General features: G+C 33.6%; 1 protein-coding gene across 1 annotated transcript in view; it reads left to right on the top strand.

Annotated features, from left to right (window-relative positions):
• kug (kugelei) overlaps positions 1-16113 on the top strand; it is a 733937-nt gene that overhangs the window by 525906 nt on the left and 191918 nt on the right. Inside the window, exon 16 of the mRNA XM_065505961.1 lies at positions 4312-4620. Within this exon, the coding sequence (XP_065362033.1) occupies positions 4312-4620 (309 nt within the window). The remainder of the gene's footprint in view (positions 1-4311; positions 4621-16113) is intronic.

The following is a 16113-nucleotide window of genomic DNA, read 5'->3' as shown; positions in this document are numbered from 1 at the left end:
ATGCAAAAGATGCGTTCCAAAAAAATCACATAAATTGAATTCGCATAAAACGATACTCTAGCTTCATATAAAAACTAATGATTCGTTTCAAACTTCTGAAAAACCACATAAATATATTTATTTTATTTATTTAATTTTTTTTTTCATCATTTATTTATTGTATCTTCATTATTTAATGAACTAACAATAAGTGGTTCAAATCTTATATCTAATAATTATTTAATTAGTCCAGCCGGACGAAAAAATTTTGTATTCATGGTTGTTTTGGTTAAATTGGCATTCTTCCTTCTAGATTAGGTCTGCAGTGTCCCTCCTTCTAAATCGAGTGTGGCCACGGTTATCTAATATGATGCGGGCCAGCGGGTTTCGGTGAACTTCAAGTTTTTTTAAATATTTTTGTACATTTTTCGAGATTTCAGTTTTTACAATGGGCACGTTTAGATCTTTGTGTATATTCGCGTTTTTGATATACCAGGGGGCAACTGTAATCATTCTTAGAAACTTGTTTTGGCGACTTTGGATCTTTTCTACATTTGACGCTGAGGCCTTGCCCCATAACTGTATGCCATAACACCATATCGGTTTTATGATCATGTTATAAAGTAGAAGTTTACAATCTAAACTAAGCGTAGAGTTTCTGCCAATAAGCCAATTAATTTAAATTGATTTCAATTTCATTTGAGTTAACTTTACATCTATATGACTTTTCCATGTAAGGCGACGATCGAGATGTATTCCGAGGTATTTCACTTCCGATTGTTGAATTATTGTTTGGTTATTGATATGAATAGGGGGGCATGATTCTCTACGCAATGTAAATGTTATGTGTGTACATTTTTGCTCGTTGACTTTAATTTTCCACTGTTTTAACCATTTTTCTAATTCAAATATGTGGTTTTGTAAGTAACGAGACGCTTGTTGAGGGTTTTCATGAGTGCTTAGAATAGCAGTATCATCAGCAAATGTTGATGTATGAGTGCGATTGTTAGTTGGCATATCAGACGAATATATCAAATATAAAAAAGGTCCCAGGATACTGCCTTGGGGGACTCCAGCTTCAATGGGTTGTGCAGTACTTAAAAAGTTTCCCTCTTTGACCTTAAAAGTTCGACCAGTTAAATAGCTTTCCAACAGCTTATGTGTGTTTGCGGGTAAATTTTGTTTCGATCGAAGCTGAACGCTCTCTCTGGAATACGCTTTACTTTGGAACAGAGTATCCGATATTGGCTTGATTCGTTCTTGATCTCAAAATATGAACAATTTTTTTTAGCTCCGGATCAGTGGTGTGACGATTTTACGTAATTTTGACGATTTTTTGGAGTAAATTTAGTGATTTGACGTTTGAAGATTTCTTTTGTAAATTCGCTAACATGCCGACGATTTTTTCATTTAAATTTTATTTTAGAAATTAAAATAAATAATTAAAATGAGAGGAAGTTTTTCTTAAAATTTATATAAAACTAAAGATTTCTCAATGTACAATTGAAATTTACAATCAATTTGTTGTATACAAATAAGAATGAACTATTTTTCTGGTAGGTGTTATCGAGTACAATAAAAAAATGTTTTTGCTTGAGAAATACATTAAGATTTCTCAAGGTTATTTAAATAGAATATATATCATTCAATAGGCCTCAGTGACTTCTTTCTAAATCCGCTGAGACACTAAAAATCAGTTGATATTCAACTGAGCTACTGGCTCATAAGCAGGGGCCAAATCACCGCATTCGTGATCGAATTAGCTATCGTATCGAAAAATAGGGTGAATTCCAAAATGTATGTATGCAATGCAACCTTAAAAAGTCGAGCGATTCTTAACGCAACCGTGTAAACTTTGATAATGTTTCATATCGCAAAATGTATGAAAAAGTAAAAACAGGCAGTATGATAAGTTTTAAAATATGAATTTAATTTTTCAAGTAAAAATTTAGTTTTTTTTTAGAAAATCATAATAAAAACATTTAAAGGTATGAGAATACATGACTATAAAATATTTATATGGTGAAAGGTTGACACAACCTAACTAAAATTTTTTCGACCATGAAATAAAGATGCCAAACCTGATGTTTTATACTACAGAATTAGTAGGCTTGTCCTAGGAGGAAGTCAATTGACTCTTTGAAGACAGTAGCTACATTTTTACGATTGGAAATGGAAATTTTACTCTGCATTCGATTTATTATGACAGGTAAATAACTGCTTTCTGATGTATAATACAAAACAACAAGTATCAAATATCCCCATCTCCAGATTTCTTAGCATCAGTAAAGTGACGACTGCCTCCGCCTGGGAATGTTTAAGTAACAACTGTCTCCACTTTGCCGAACTTCCTTGTCGAACTTCTGAGTAGAGTTAGAGAGTTCTATTCCTCCTCAACTACAACTAGTACATTTTTGACGAATGACCCAATTTATAAAATATATTGTGAGAGAAATACAAGTGAGAGTCAACCAGGTGTTTAGACAATAGTGAAAATTAGTATAGTTTACAGGTGTATTGAATCCTTGTCGAACTTCTGGGTAGTGTTAGAGAGTTATATTCCTCCTCAATATGTTATTCATTTATGAAAACTTTACCAGAACCATTACTAAGTTACCTTGTTACCATGGTTTTAATACTAGTCATAGAAAAGTTGAATAGGATTTTTAGTGACGCAGAAATTCCTCATAACCCCATATATTTTCTATATTATGTTTCCTAGACTTTCTCTTCATTAACAAAAATATGGTTCTATATTATGGAGACCAATATTTCCATTATTTTCAACGTCAAGATACAACTTTAGATCTTATAAATACACTCCATCTCAGACTTACCAGTATTTTCATTAGTTATTTGAATTTCATCAGACATACTTTCTAGTATTCACCTTATCAACCTTATCTGATGGAAAACATCTGTGGATTGCGTTTTTAATTTCCTCATCTATTTATAATTGTTAGCCAACAGCTGTTAAAACTTTAAGATGTTGACGAATTTTAGATAAATTTTACAACTTTGTCAATTTTTACCGACTTATTATTGATTTTTTTTTACTCTATCAAAAAATGTAACAATATTTTTTATAAACCCAGACTTATGTAGTTCTATTGATGGTAAATGGTTAACATAACACAACTAGTTAGATATGTGGTTTCAATAAGTTTAAATCATAAAAGCCTTTAAAAAGAAACATAAAAAACTACAAAAATTTTTAAAAATATTTTATTTTACTTTCCACAAATTTCAAATGTGCTAACCCATAAGTAGGCACCTTAAAGGCGTAGAACCATTTTCAAACACTCATTTCATAGACTGATCAATTATCTATCATATGGTTTTTCAATTTTTTGATTATCTCATTTTTTTTTAAATGTTATGATTTTTGCAACGAAAAAACTCAAATGGCGACACTGTGCTACGTATATAAGAACATAGCACAGTGGTTTAGAAACTTTTTGTTTTGGAAATAATTCGGTATCTCGGGAACTATTGGAGATATTATTACAAAATTTCACATGGTTAGAGCTGAGGTGTTTTTGAGTTGAATTACATTTGTTCAGCTTCCTAGGGGTAATACGGGCCAGTTTGTGCCCCCTCAAAGTTGGTCACCTCGGGTCTCAAAATTTTTAAAAAAATCCCCAAAAATTCATTTATGATCCGAATGAGCTGAAATTTAAAATATAAATAGTCCTTGAGAAGATCTACAAAAAATACGCATACATGTGTAGGTTACCTCCTTCAGTTGAAGAGATCCTCGAAAAAGTTCCGTATTTGTATAACCCTATATGTTGTTTAAATACTTAGAAAGTTGTTTTACTATCACACGGTAAATAGCGTCACAGTAGGCACTTTTCTAAAAAACTCAGTTTTTGGAACACATTTTCCCCGATTTAGGAATTTCGCTATTTGAAAATAAAAAATGTAAAAAATTATAATGTCATTAATTTAAGGACATTTGGATCTAAATTAATTCCCAATTTTGGTATGATATCTTTAACCGTTAAAAAATAAATTTTGTTTAGTGAAGGGTATATAAGATTCGGCACAGAATTTAGCTCTCTTACTTGTTTTAATTGATTTTGGCATTAACAAGCTATAAATCAACTCGAAAACATCTCATCTTCAATCTTATGAAATATCGTTACGATATCTCCAATAGTTCCCGAGATACCGAATTATTGAAAAAAAAGTTTCTAAACCTCTGTGCGATTGCAGAATACTCGAATATTTCTATTGTTTTTTAATTGTATTTATTATATTTCCAATGATTTCTTAATTGTATTTATTATATTTCCAATGATTAAGTGTTATTTTTAAATTTATTTTTAGGTTAAAGCTTTAGACAACGATTTTGGCCCGTATGCTACGTTAACATATGAAATTATTGGAGATGATATGAATGCAATTTTTACGATAGATAAAATCACTGGTGCTTTATACGCAAAAGATTCTTTAGACAGAGAACAGAAATCAACGTATGATGTGATTGTTAAAGCCTCGGACAGTGGAGATAAATTTGGATTTACTTTGGTAAAAGTTAAAGTCGGGGATTTAAATGATAATGCTCCATTCTTTTTGCTGAAGGATTATAAAATTATTGTTAAAAATGATATAAATGTTAATTCTGTCATTAGCAAGGTACGTATTGCGTTAATTTATATTACTTTTTTTCCCAAAAAACTATCGATTTTTCCGAAAATTGCTTTTTTAAAAATGTTTAAATTAAGAAATTACACGAAGTGGCCTAAAGAAATATAAAAGCCCGATATATAAAATGAAGGTCGCACATCTAGAACGATTAGCTCCCTACGGGAAAGGTGAATTTGTGGCTATTCGCGACGAACAGCCTTAAGTGGAGCATAGTGTTACGAAATTGCACGACTGCTTGCAATATTCATCATGTTTATAAACATTTCCATCAGTAGAAGTTTCTACTTATCAACTATGTTGATAACACGCAGTTATTAACATTTTTTTAACATTAAATGTTAAAGCTGCTAACATTAATATTAAAGCTGCTAAAAGCTCTAGAAATATGACATTCTATTTTTGTCCGTTAAGATAATTCAACAGAAGATGTCTAATGCCACCAAACCCTTTTTATACACCATTGTACACTCCACCTACACCATTTGTACTTACTTCACAAATCAGTCGGTTTATCTCAATATGAGATATACGTATTTGATGAGCATTTGACGAAAGCACTGCATCTCCGAGGTAGTATTTCCAATGAGAGTCATTATCTAACAATCGCAAGCGTAGACACGCTTCTCTATACGTTACACAATTCAACATTTATAGTTCGTCAATCGCGGAATGATGTTGGGCCACGAACGTTGACTAATAGCAAACGCAAATAGAAAAACTCATCGTTTCTTGGATTGACTGTGTAAATTAGACCTAATGGGTAGTATGAATGGGGAAACCTGGAACTGGATTTCTTTGTTTCCACCGTTGAAATTTCTTTTTCGAATGGTAATATCTTGGCATCATTTCGGCACATTTATAAACATCTGGTCAATATTGTAGATGGCGTTCGATAAACTCCTTGTAATACATTCTACCCAGTAAACTTAAATTTTTGGTATTTTCCATATGTACGGCTAAATGAACAACAGTTGAATGGCTGCGCCAAATTGAAAACTGCGCCAAATTGCTTCGTTACTGCTAACATAGCGGCCCATTTAAAGTTGATTGACTTCATCGTTGGAATAAGTCAGCCAAGTCACTGTCTTTGGTTACATATTTGTAGATGTAGTTGATAAGTGGCGTGGACAATTTTTCTTTCTGTAAAACACTATTGCGAACATTTAGATATATCGAAAAAAGTGGGCGTAAATTTTTGGTTTAGTAAAAACTTAAATTGTATTCCTACGATTATTTAACAAAAATTAGCAAAATTATGCTTAAAAGTAGGCATGGTCAAGTTGGACTATGACGAACATTTGACAAAAAAAAATTGTCCAATTCGGTTCAGCTGTTCTTAACTGATGCAATTACCAACGAACGACATTTGATTTTTATTTATATAGATTTGGTGAGATTTATAATGACAAATAATCGCAGTTAAGAAGAAGTGCGTTTGCATCTTATATGTCCTTTTTTGGGACTTGGAATATTTTCTGTTTCATATCAGAAAGTCGAGGTGATAATAAATTTTAAAAAATATTAAATATGTATTTAATTATTGTGATTTACATATTTTGGTTGAAATTTAATGAAGAAAGCAATCATTAAAACAAGTATTATATATTCAGTAACATATTTATACTCAATTCCATTTCACTGAGATAATAATTTTGAAATTTTTACAAAATAAAATGGACTTAGCACATTAAATATTTATAGCTATTTAATATTAACAATTCCTGACTACTGAAAACCAAAAAATTTAAAGCTATGTATACTTTATTGGACATTTTATGTTTTCTTCTCATAAATGTCGGTTAACCGGTTTAACCGGTTTTTTTTCGAAGTCGGTTAACCGAAAAACCTGTTTTCTAAAAATGTCAATTTTCGGTTAACTGCCAAACCGGTTTTTTATAAACACTAACGTTTATCCATATGATATGTAAAACAAGTAAGAGAGCTATATTCGGCTGTGCTCAAGACCTCAAGAGGTCCTTCACATGTCAGAACTGGGTTCAATGCCGAACCAACCTGTCGCACGAATGAACGATTCTATCTTCCTGACATCCAGAGTAGATAGTAGCGGATCTATCTGTGCAAAAATGGTCTGCCTATTGTCGCAATCCGAGCCCCTGCTAGGGCAGGGCAAAAGCAGAGGAGATGTTCAATCGTCTCATCCTCGTCTTCATCATGGCAACTCCTGCAGAAGTCATTAAATGGAGTATTCAGTCTCCTAGCATGTGCACCTATCAAGCAGTGCCCCGTGAGCACTGATATCAGAGCACGTAGCCTGTCCCGAGGTAGCCCCGTGAGGGACATTGACCTATGATGGTCAAAGACGGGCCATGTGAGCCTCGATATCGAGCAATTTGTCAAATTAGACCATGAGTTGAGCAGACTCAAATAATTTACGCTGTGTGATTGACTTACAGCGGTAAACCGACCGCAATAGCATTGCCTGGTACGCCAGAGTGACCAGGCACCCAGAATAACTCCAGGTTAGAATGTCTCGGCATCTCATTAAGAGATACCCGGCATTCATGTACCAATCTGGATGTCGAATAGACGCCAGATAGGGATTTGATAGCAGGCTTACTGTCGGTACAGATTCGGATATTCACACCAAATAGCCTATAGTACTTCATCCAGCGTATCTCCCTTTTAATCGCTGAAATCTCCCTCTTCTGTAGATGTGGAATATAAAAAATATAAAAGAAGGAGACTCGCCCGTCAACGACAGAGAAGCGTCTGTCAATAAAGGGTAAAGGTGTGCAATAGTCAATATTAACAGGGAGATAAGATATACTTCCCAATAGACGCATGGCCAGTACAACTAGACATCCATGCTCCTACAGTACTTAACCTAACCGCCGTATTTATGGCCATTAGATCAGCCGGTAGCCAGTGCATCATTACAAACAGAGCACGGGACGGAGTACTACGCAGCGCACCCGTAACCATTAGTGCAGAGATTCGCAGGATTCTCTCAATTGTCCCGCAGTAGGTGGCTTTACGTAGAGCCTTCCACCATACTAGTGTTCCATACATTAGTATGGGCTTAACCACCATATCAAAAAGCCATTTCGCATTCCTAGGACTTATTCCCCAGGTACTCCCAATGGCCCATCTGCAGGCATAAATGGCGATAGCCGCCTTGGACGCTCTCGCATGAATATTCTGGCTCCAGGATAGTTTAGAGTCTAGAATAATTCCCAGATACTTAGCACTATCCGAGAGCTTAAGTTCCACTCCATTAAGGCGCGGCAGTGGGAACGAGGAGATTTTGTACCTTCTGGAGAAAAGCACAAGCTCCGTTTTCCCAGGATTCACACCCAGTCCACTAGCAGTGCTCCACTGGCTAAGTGTACTAAGTAAAGTTTTTAGGCATTGTGATAATGTATCCAGGTGTTTCCCAGAAACAGCTACAGCGACATCATCAGCATATGCAACAGTTTTACACTTCATGGAATCTAATTTTATGAGTAGTATATTAATGGCAAGATTCCACAAGAGTGGAGTGCCTCGGTTCGCTAATCTAAAAATAGTAGCAGTTCCCATAGAAGAGATAACGACTCTATTGGTCAGAAGTCTACCTATGAATCGGATAATAGACTGGTCTATAAAAATTCACCCACCATTTCAGAGTTGGAGTGGGTGTCCTCTTGAGCAATTGAACTAGTAGTCTCATCGCAAGACATGCCTTCGGGGATAGGTTCATTGTCATCCTGAACCGGTTTATCTTTATCATCCCCTCGGTAAACTCTAAGAAAGATCTACTCGAAACCGTAGTAGACCTTTCCTAGATTTTTCCGAAGAGGCGGTAAGGACTCCTGGTTCATGATGACCGTGATCCTCCTGTATCCCCCTTCAGATTCGGAAACCTTGGCAACCATCCAGTCGTGTGTAGGAATGTCAGGATTTCCGATCCGAAGGAGTTCCAGGATTTCCTCCGGTTTCGCTGGTTCGTCGGGAACACGGGCTGTGTTGCCGGGCGAACTAGCTCCTTCGCAAAGGCCGTCCAACAGAGCGACAGCCTGCTTAAAAAGCATTGAGGATCGCTCGTTTGAACATGCTATCAGTTTGACCCGTCCACGATAACAGCCGGCATCATCACACTGAGGGGGTCCCGGGTTCTCTTTAAGAACTCGCCAGAATACTCCCATCAGTTTTCTGCGCACCATATCCCAATTTGCATGAGATATGGAGCATTCAGAGTCACTCCGATCGATGACAGCACGAACAAGGTGACCTTGGCCACCTTGCTGCAGGATCTATCAAACGATCTTTGAGATTTAGGACATTTCGTCACGGGCTGCTGGCTCTGCTATTGCGCCTCCTCCTCAGAACGTTGCCGTTTAGGCGCGTCGAATGAGGAGTATTCTGCAGGTCAGCTAGGATGTTCCTTGCCCAGTTGAGTGATGATAAATCATCAGACGAAAGCGACTCCGCAGGTTTGCTAACTAACCGGTCAATGAATTTCTCGGCGGCGCGCCGCACAGAGGGATGGCTTCATTCATTTTTTGGCAAAAATTATAAGGAGTGGTCGTACTGCTCTGAAATTTAGCACCGAGAATTACATGGACCAAACTAAGAAAAAAATAAAATTTTATCAAAATCGACCACGCCCAACGCCCACTTCCCATACAGTCCAAATCGATTTTTTCCCATAAAATTTTTCCTATCCAAGTAAAAGTCTAGAAATTTAGTACATATATTTTCTGAAACATAAGAAGAACGGATGCTGAGTTTCAATAAAATCGGCCATGCCCACCGCATACCGCCCATGCAATCCAAATGCAATACATTTTTGTGTAAAAATTATAAGGAATGGTCGTAGAGCAATAAAATTTGGCACCGAGAATTATATGGACTAAATTAAGAAAAAATAAAATTTTATCAAAATTGACCACGCCCACTGCCCATACAATTCAAATAGATTTTTTCGCATAAAATTTTTCCTATCCAAGTAAAAGTCTAGAAATGTGGTACATATATTTTTTGAAACAAAAGAAGAACGCATGCTGAGTTTCAATAAAATCGGTCACGCCCACCGCCCACGAAACCCATACATAGATAAGAATTTGTTTGATATTTCGTTTATTATTCGACAAAATGAAAATCCTGTTCGAAAACTATTTTTTTTTAAATCGAAACAAGACACTTTCATTTTAATTAAAAAACAGCTTGGGGGAAAGTGGGGCTACATTTTTTTTCTCCATGGAAAATCAAATATAAAATAATTTTTAGAGACTTATAGATTTAGGCATATCTTCTTAACGGTTTATGGTATCTCCATAATTTTTTTTTATTGATGGAGAAATGTTATATTTTTCAAATATGTTAAAGGTAAATGGTATTATTAGGAAAATTATACATATATAAACCACTGAATTGCGTGAAAATATATGTAAATTATTGCTTAACACCTTAATTTTTCTTAAAACTATAAGTGTACATTTCGTCTTTAAACACTTCTCTACAAAACCGCATCATTTGATTTTTGAAATTGAGTGTTTGAACAATTGACAAAATCTCTCTGTGCGCCGTCTCAAAAAAGCCCTTCTAGCTGGTGTTACGTGCCTTGTGGGGTTTTTACCGCCCTGTTGGGCAGAAGGCACAGCTTGGGAACCCGATAACTTGTTCGCAGTTCCCTTACTGGCGGGCAGAGGTGTAGCTTGGGTACCCGAAATCTTGTTCGCAGTACCCTTGCTCACAATTCTCTGTCGGTACGGGCCAAGGCAGCTTTCGAGGTGCTTGGGTTGAAATTCAGAGGCACCTCGCTGCTTTTAGTTTTGCATCCTTTCTTAAAGGATGCATTCTTCGCGCATTCAGATGCTTTAGGTTTCCCTAAAACTCCTCCTGCATATGTAGTTATGATGTCTAGAAAATTGATAGTTATTTTCTTAAGAATTATTAACCATAATTTAAGTAAGAAATTTTTTTTTTGCAATTTGCATATGAAATTTATAACAAAAAATTTAGTATTTATCATAAAAGCCTTTTTGAGTCCATCTTTTTGTCGTATAATTAAAATTTTTTTTAATAAAATGTTGAATTTTTTTAGAAAAGTTTATTATTAGAAATATTTTATTTTCCAATAAAATTTAATAAATAATGGTAATAGTAGTAAAGAGTTATAATAATAACAAGTAAGAAAAGCACACTAAGAAAATGAGCATAATATTTTTTCTTAAAAATTTCAATAATTTATTTTTGAAAATGATTTTCGGAAGAGGGCCTTATATGGGAGCTATGACTAATTATGGACCGATCGTTTGATTTATGCCTATGTGAAAGTTATTTATGTTGAATTTTGTGTAGCTACCAAAATGTTTAAGATATTTATGAACGTTAAAGTGATTTTCGGAAGAGGGCTTATATGGGAGCTATGACTAAGGCATTTTGTTTATAAGAATGTATTTATACCGTTGGCGGCCAAACACTACCCCGGGATCATAGACAACAAATAGATAGGTAACTGAGAGCCAAAAACCTAAGAATGTTGTCAAAAACCTAATTCATGAGAATGTATTGCATGTATTTTGTTTTTGTATCACCCGTATACAGTGATGTTAACTTTTTAATTTCGATTACCGTACAGCCCTAAAAAAATTATCGTTTTTTAAGTAAACTTACCGCATCCAAAGTTTTGTACAAAAATAATAATATTTTCTTATTGAAACAGGTTTATTTTTATAATTCAATATATCGAAGGCCAATATTCAAAACTCTCTATCTTAAAAAATACAACTTTTCACAAAAGCCAAAAAACAGTTTTTTCGCGTATTACATGAGTTATTAAAATTCGGTAAGCAACAATTATTATTTTAAAGCAACTACTGAATTTTGCATTTTCGGGAACAATATGATAGATAGAGAGTTTTTCTTCTCAAAATATTCAATATGTATGTATAAAAATGATAAGATATAGGATTTTGCATTTTAATAAAATTAAATTATTTTGATTTCATTTATGCCATGTGTCAGTTTTTAACGTGATTTATTTAAGATAACGGCTAATAATACAACATACAGTGATCGACGAAAGTCTACGTACGGCCATTATTTTCATAACTCGCCGACTTCTAAATAAGTAAAAGTAATGATGCAGTTTTATTTCAAATGCATTTTTAGCAATATAAGAAAAAAATATCGCTAAATTTATAATTAATTTAAACTATTATTCACAAAAAATTAAAAAAATATGTTGACAAAAGTCTACATACGATCTGTACACTAAATAAACATTTTTAAGCGAATACAAATTTTCATTAAATTCAATATTTCGTTGGGCCACCACGGGCATCTACAAGCGTCTGGGCATTGAAGTAACTAAATTTTCTAGTTCTGCGGACTTTATATTTTGCCATTCTTAAGATGTTTTCGGATCTTCCGTTGTAGAATTTTCTTGTTTTTAACTATACCAGTGTTTTCAAAGTAACCGAATATTTTTGAACTGTAGACTTAATAAATTGCATTGCTTATCTGTAAGTATTCAAACAAAACAGGATATGCTGTGGTCGCATGTAGACTTTTGTCAATGTTTTTTTTATTATTTTTTATGAATAATTTTGCAAGTTTACATTGCAACATTTTTTTTGGTGCATAGCAATAAAAATTTCAAACAAAACTGCATTATTATTTTTTTATTTACCGAGTTTTCTCTCATAAAGTGGCAAAAATTGTGGTCGTACGTAGACTTATGTCGACTACTGTAAGATAAAATACACTTTAAAAGTAGACACTTTTTAAGCAAACTCCAACTTTAACCATTTATTTTTATGCCATGGAAATTTTATTTTCCAAAAACAAAAAGGTTAAATATTTTCATGGTAATTAATTTTTTGGTAATTAAATGATTGAAAAATGTAAAATTCATGTTCAGCATTCAAAACTTAGTAAGAAAATAATTTAAAAAAAAAAATATTTGAAAATTAATTATTTGAAAAGATAGAGGCTTTTGCATTCGGAAAAAATTAATTGTATAAGATGGAGAAATAACGAAAATGCAAATAAAACAGCAAAAACAATATGATTGTAAGAAATTCACACCATAGATGAGGTGTGTTTTACTGAACATTTTACATCAAAAAGTAATTTTAGTGAATATCAAAGATAGAGGGTTTTGAATATAGGACCAAGATTGTAAAACAACAGAATTAATAAATTCCTTATCAATGTCATTAAATTCATCCATTTGAACAGCTTATGGGAAATGCAAAACTAAAAGAATTACTGAAATATTAGTATCGAACAATTGGGGATTTATTACGTCAATGTTTTTAATGATTGCATTTGATTTGATTCAAAAAAATTTTGCAATCAGTTTTAAATACTAATTTGTATGTTGAAATATCCATACTTGAAAGACTTGCGATTACTTTACCGCTTAGATATATTTTGTCCAGCGTTATCATGGTTATCGTCATCCTCAAAATTTTATGATTATTGTAACCCTTTCACGACCATAAGATTATTTGGATAAAAGTAATCATTTTGACCATTTGATGTGAATCAGTTAGCGCCAAAAAACATATTTTGAAATTAAAACAAAAAATTTTTAACGGATTTACTGGGATTTTGGTCGTAAAGTGCAAATTTTCGTTCAATGCACGCAACATGAATAATGATTTTATAACTTTTTGTAACAAAAATGCACTTACCAGGCCGAATATATATCGCAATATAAAATATAAAAAATTAATTTTACACTTAAAAACATTTTTGCACAATTCTTGAACACAGTATAAAATAAAACTGTAAATTTTCAAAGACAATAAAAAATATATGCTATAACCGAACTTGTTTTAATCTAAACAAAGACACTTTCACGAGCTAATTAAAATGGCACCTATTCTTGTTTTCGTTATTTACTTATTCAATATTTTCGTTTTGGGACACCGGTGTCCCCGTGGTCGTCTAAGGGTTAATGAGAAATGTGTATATCATATGTATACACATTATGGAAATATAACTTTTGGGATATCTATATATATAAAAATGGATGTTTGTATGTGGGTATGTATGTATGTTCCGGATGAACTCAAAAACGGCTCGACCGATTTTTATCAAATTTTCAGGAAACCTTCAGATTGGCCTGGCGGGTAACACTGTAAAGTCAGATTTTTCATTTTTGGTCTGGCATAATCAAATTTTTACATTATACCGCTAATGCTATCTATATATGGGGCATTTCACGTCAAGTGAACCAACTTTTGAAATCGATGTCTTCCGATCGCGATGAAATTTGCACCGATGTTAGTTCTATTGGATAGTAATTCGGACACCATTTTTCAACAAGATCGGTCAAGAACTCTCTGAGTTATAGGAGGTCAAAAATTATTTCTAACACCCAAAAATTATTTCTAACACCCAAAAAAATATTTTGTAACTCAAGATTTAAATTTTTTGAATTTTTTTGCAAAATCAAAAAATTTGTTGACTTTTTTTAAAAAAATGGACCCATTTTTTAATTTTTTTTTTTGCTCAGAAGAAAGCTTATGTGTTTTCCTTTAACACCCTTTTTGTCGCTTAGTGGGATGCGAGTGGGATATCTATAAAAAAAATGTTTTGTAACTCAAGACATACAATTTTTTACTTTTTTTGAAAAATCAAAAACCTTTTTGACTTTTTTTTCCAAAATGGACTCTTTTTTTATTATTTTTTTTTTCTCAAAAGAAAGCTTATTTCTTTTCCTTTAAAACGTTTTTGGTCGCTTAGTGGGATATCTATCAAAATAAATGTTTTGTAACTCAAGACAAATGTTTTTAAATTGATTTTTTTCATATTTGTGTGTAAGTGTTTCTAAAACCTTAAAAATAAAAACCACAACAACTGACCGATAATAGCCACTGGAGGGGTGCAATATGAGGCCGACCGCTATTAATTTTCCACCCCCAAAATTTGTCTGAGTTTTGTATCTTGCGGCTTTTTTAATCAATCCTAGAGGTAGTTTTCAGCGCACGTGATTTTCATTGTTAAAATATCAGGTGCCCCAGAAACAAATTTTTGGAATCAAGTGGAAATATTTTATGGCCCTTCTCCGAAGTACCAGTTTATTTATTATTTTATGACATTTGACTTTAAGAAGTGGGTGGAGAGGTAGAAGTTGACAGGTAGGTTATTTATATGGTGGTTTATTTTTATTATTATTTGTAATATTTGGTTAAACTAGGTACTTTAGTATGTAAGCCCTTCTTGACCATAATAAAAGATTTTAGACTCATTCATTAAAACGTACTACCTATATGATCTTAAAAAACTATTTATTGTCATTCTGAAGACATACGGAAATCAGTTTTTTAGAAACAGCGTTAAAGTTAAGACGTGTGTTATTTACATAAATACTTACAAAATTCAAAATGTCTACGACTTCTAAAAAGGCTAAGGTTGAAAATGAAATTTATTCGTCTTTTTGTTTTAATCCCTTTAACAAAATGAAGCACAGATCATCAGATATGCAAAATATTTCCGACGGCTTATTAAAAAATTCCCTACGCTGTCAAAACGATTGAAAATTTGTGGATCATGCAGGAAAGAGCTCGGAAAGTTGAACGAATTACCGAATTTGAATAGTAATGAGCCTTGCGTTGAAGTTATTCCAAATGAAGACAAAAGTAATTCCGAGAATGAAGACAGAACTGTTGATGATGATGGTTATTCTAACTTTTCAAATTCAACGAATGAGTGTCGAAACCAATACCATAAGGATGCAGTAGAAGTTCTTGAACAAATAAAAGAGAAATACAAAACGTCACAGAGTGAAGCTGAAAGAATTCAACTTCTCACGCTTGCTCCAAGAACATGGAGTTCTGCAAAAACAATGACTGAGTTTGGAACGTCTCAACGAAAAGCAAGAATTGCTAAACAATTGGTTGCTGAGCATGGGATTCTCACACTCCCAAACAAAAAGAAGGGAAAAACTTTGGAGTGCGATACTAAATCTCTAATAACTCAGTTTTATCAGAAAGTTGAACGAATTACCGAATTTGAATAGTAATGAGCCTTGCGTTGAAGTTATTCCAAATGAAGACAAAAGTAATTCCGAGAATGAAGACAGAACTGTTGATGATGATGGTTATTCTAACTTTTCAAATTCAACGAATGAGTGTCGAAACCAATACCATAAGGATGCAGTAGAAGTTCTTGAACAAATAAAAGAGAAATACAAAACGTCACAGAGTGAAGCTGAAAGAATTCAACTTCTCACGCTTGCTCCAAGAACATGGAGTTCTGCAAAAACAATGACTGAGTTTGGAACGTCTCAACGAAAAGCAAGAATTGCTAAACAATTGGTTGCTGAGCATGGGATTCTCACACTCCCAAACAAAAAGAAGGGAAAAACTTTGGAGTGCGATACTAAATCTCTAATAACTCAGTTTTATCAGCGAGATGATATGTCGCCTGATGCCAGGGATGAAAGACTGGATGTCTGTACGAATCGATGGCAAGAAAGTTCAAATGCAGAAGAGAATGGTTCTCTGTAACCTGAATGAATTA

The sequence above is a fragment of the Calliphora vicina genome, chromosome 3 (genome assembly GCF_958450345.1).
Source record: "Calliphora vicina chromosome 3, idCalVici1.1, whole genome shotgun sequence".
Classification (NCBI taxonomy): domain Eukaryota; kingdom Metazoa; phylum Arthropoda; class Insecta; order Diptera; family Calliphoridae; genus Calliphora; species Calliphora vicina.
This window is presented reverse-complemented; position numbering and strand designations above follow the sequence as displayed.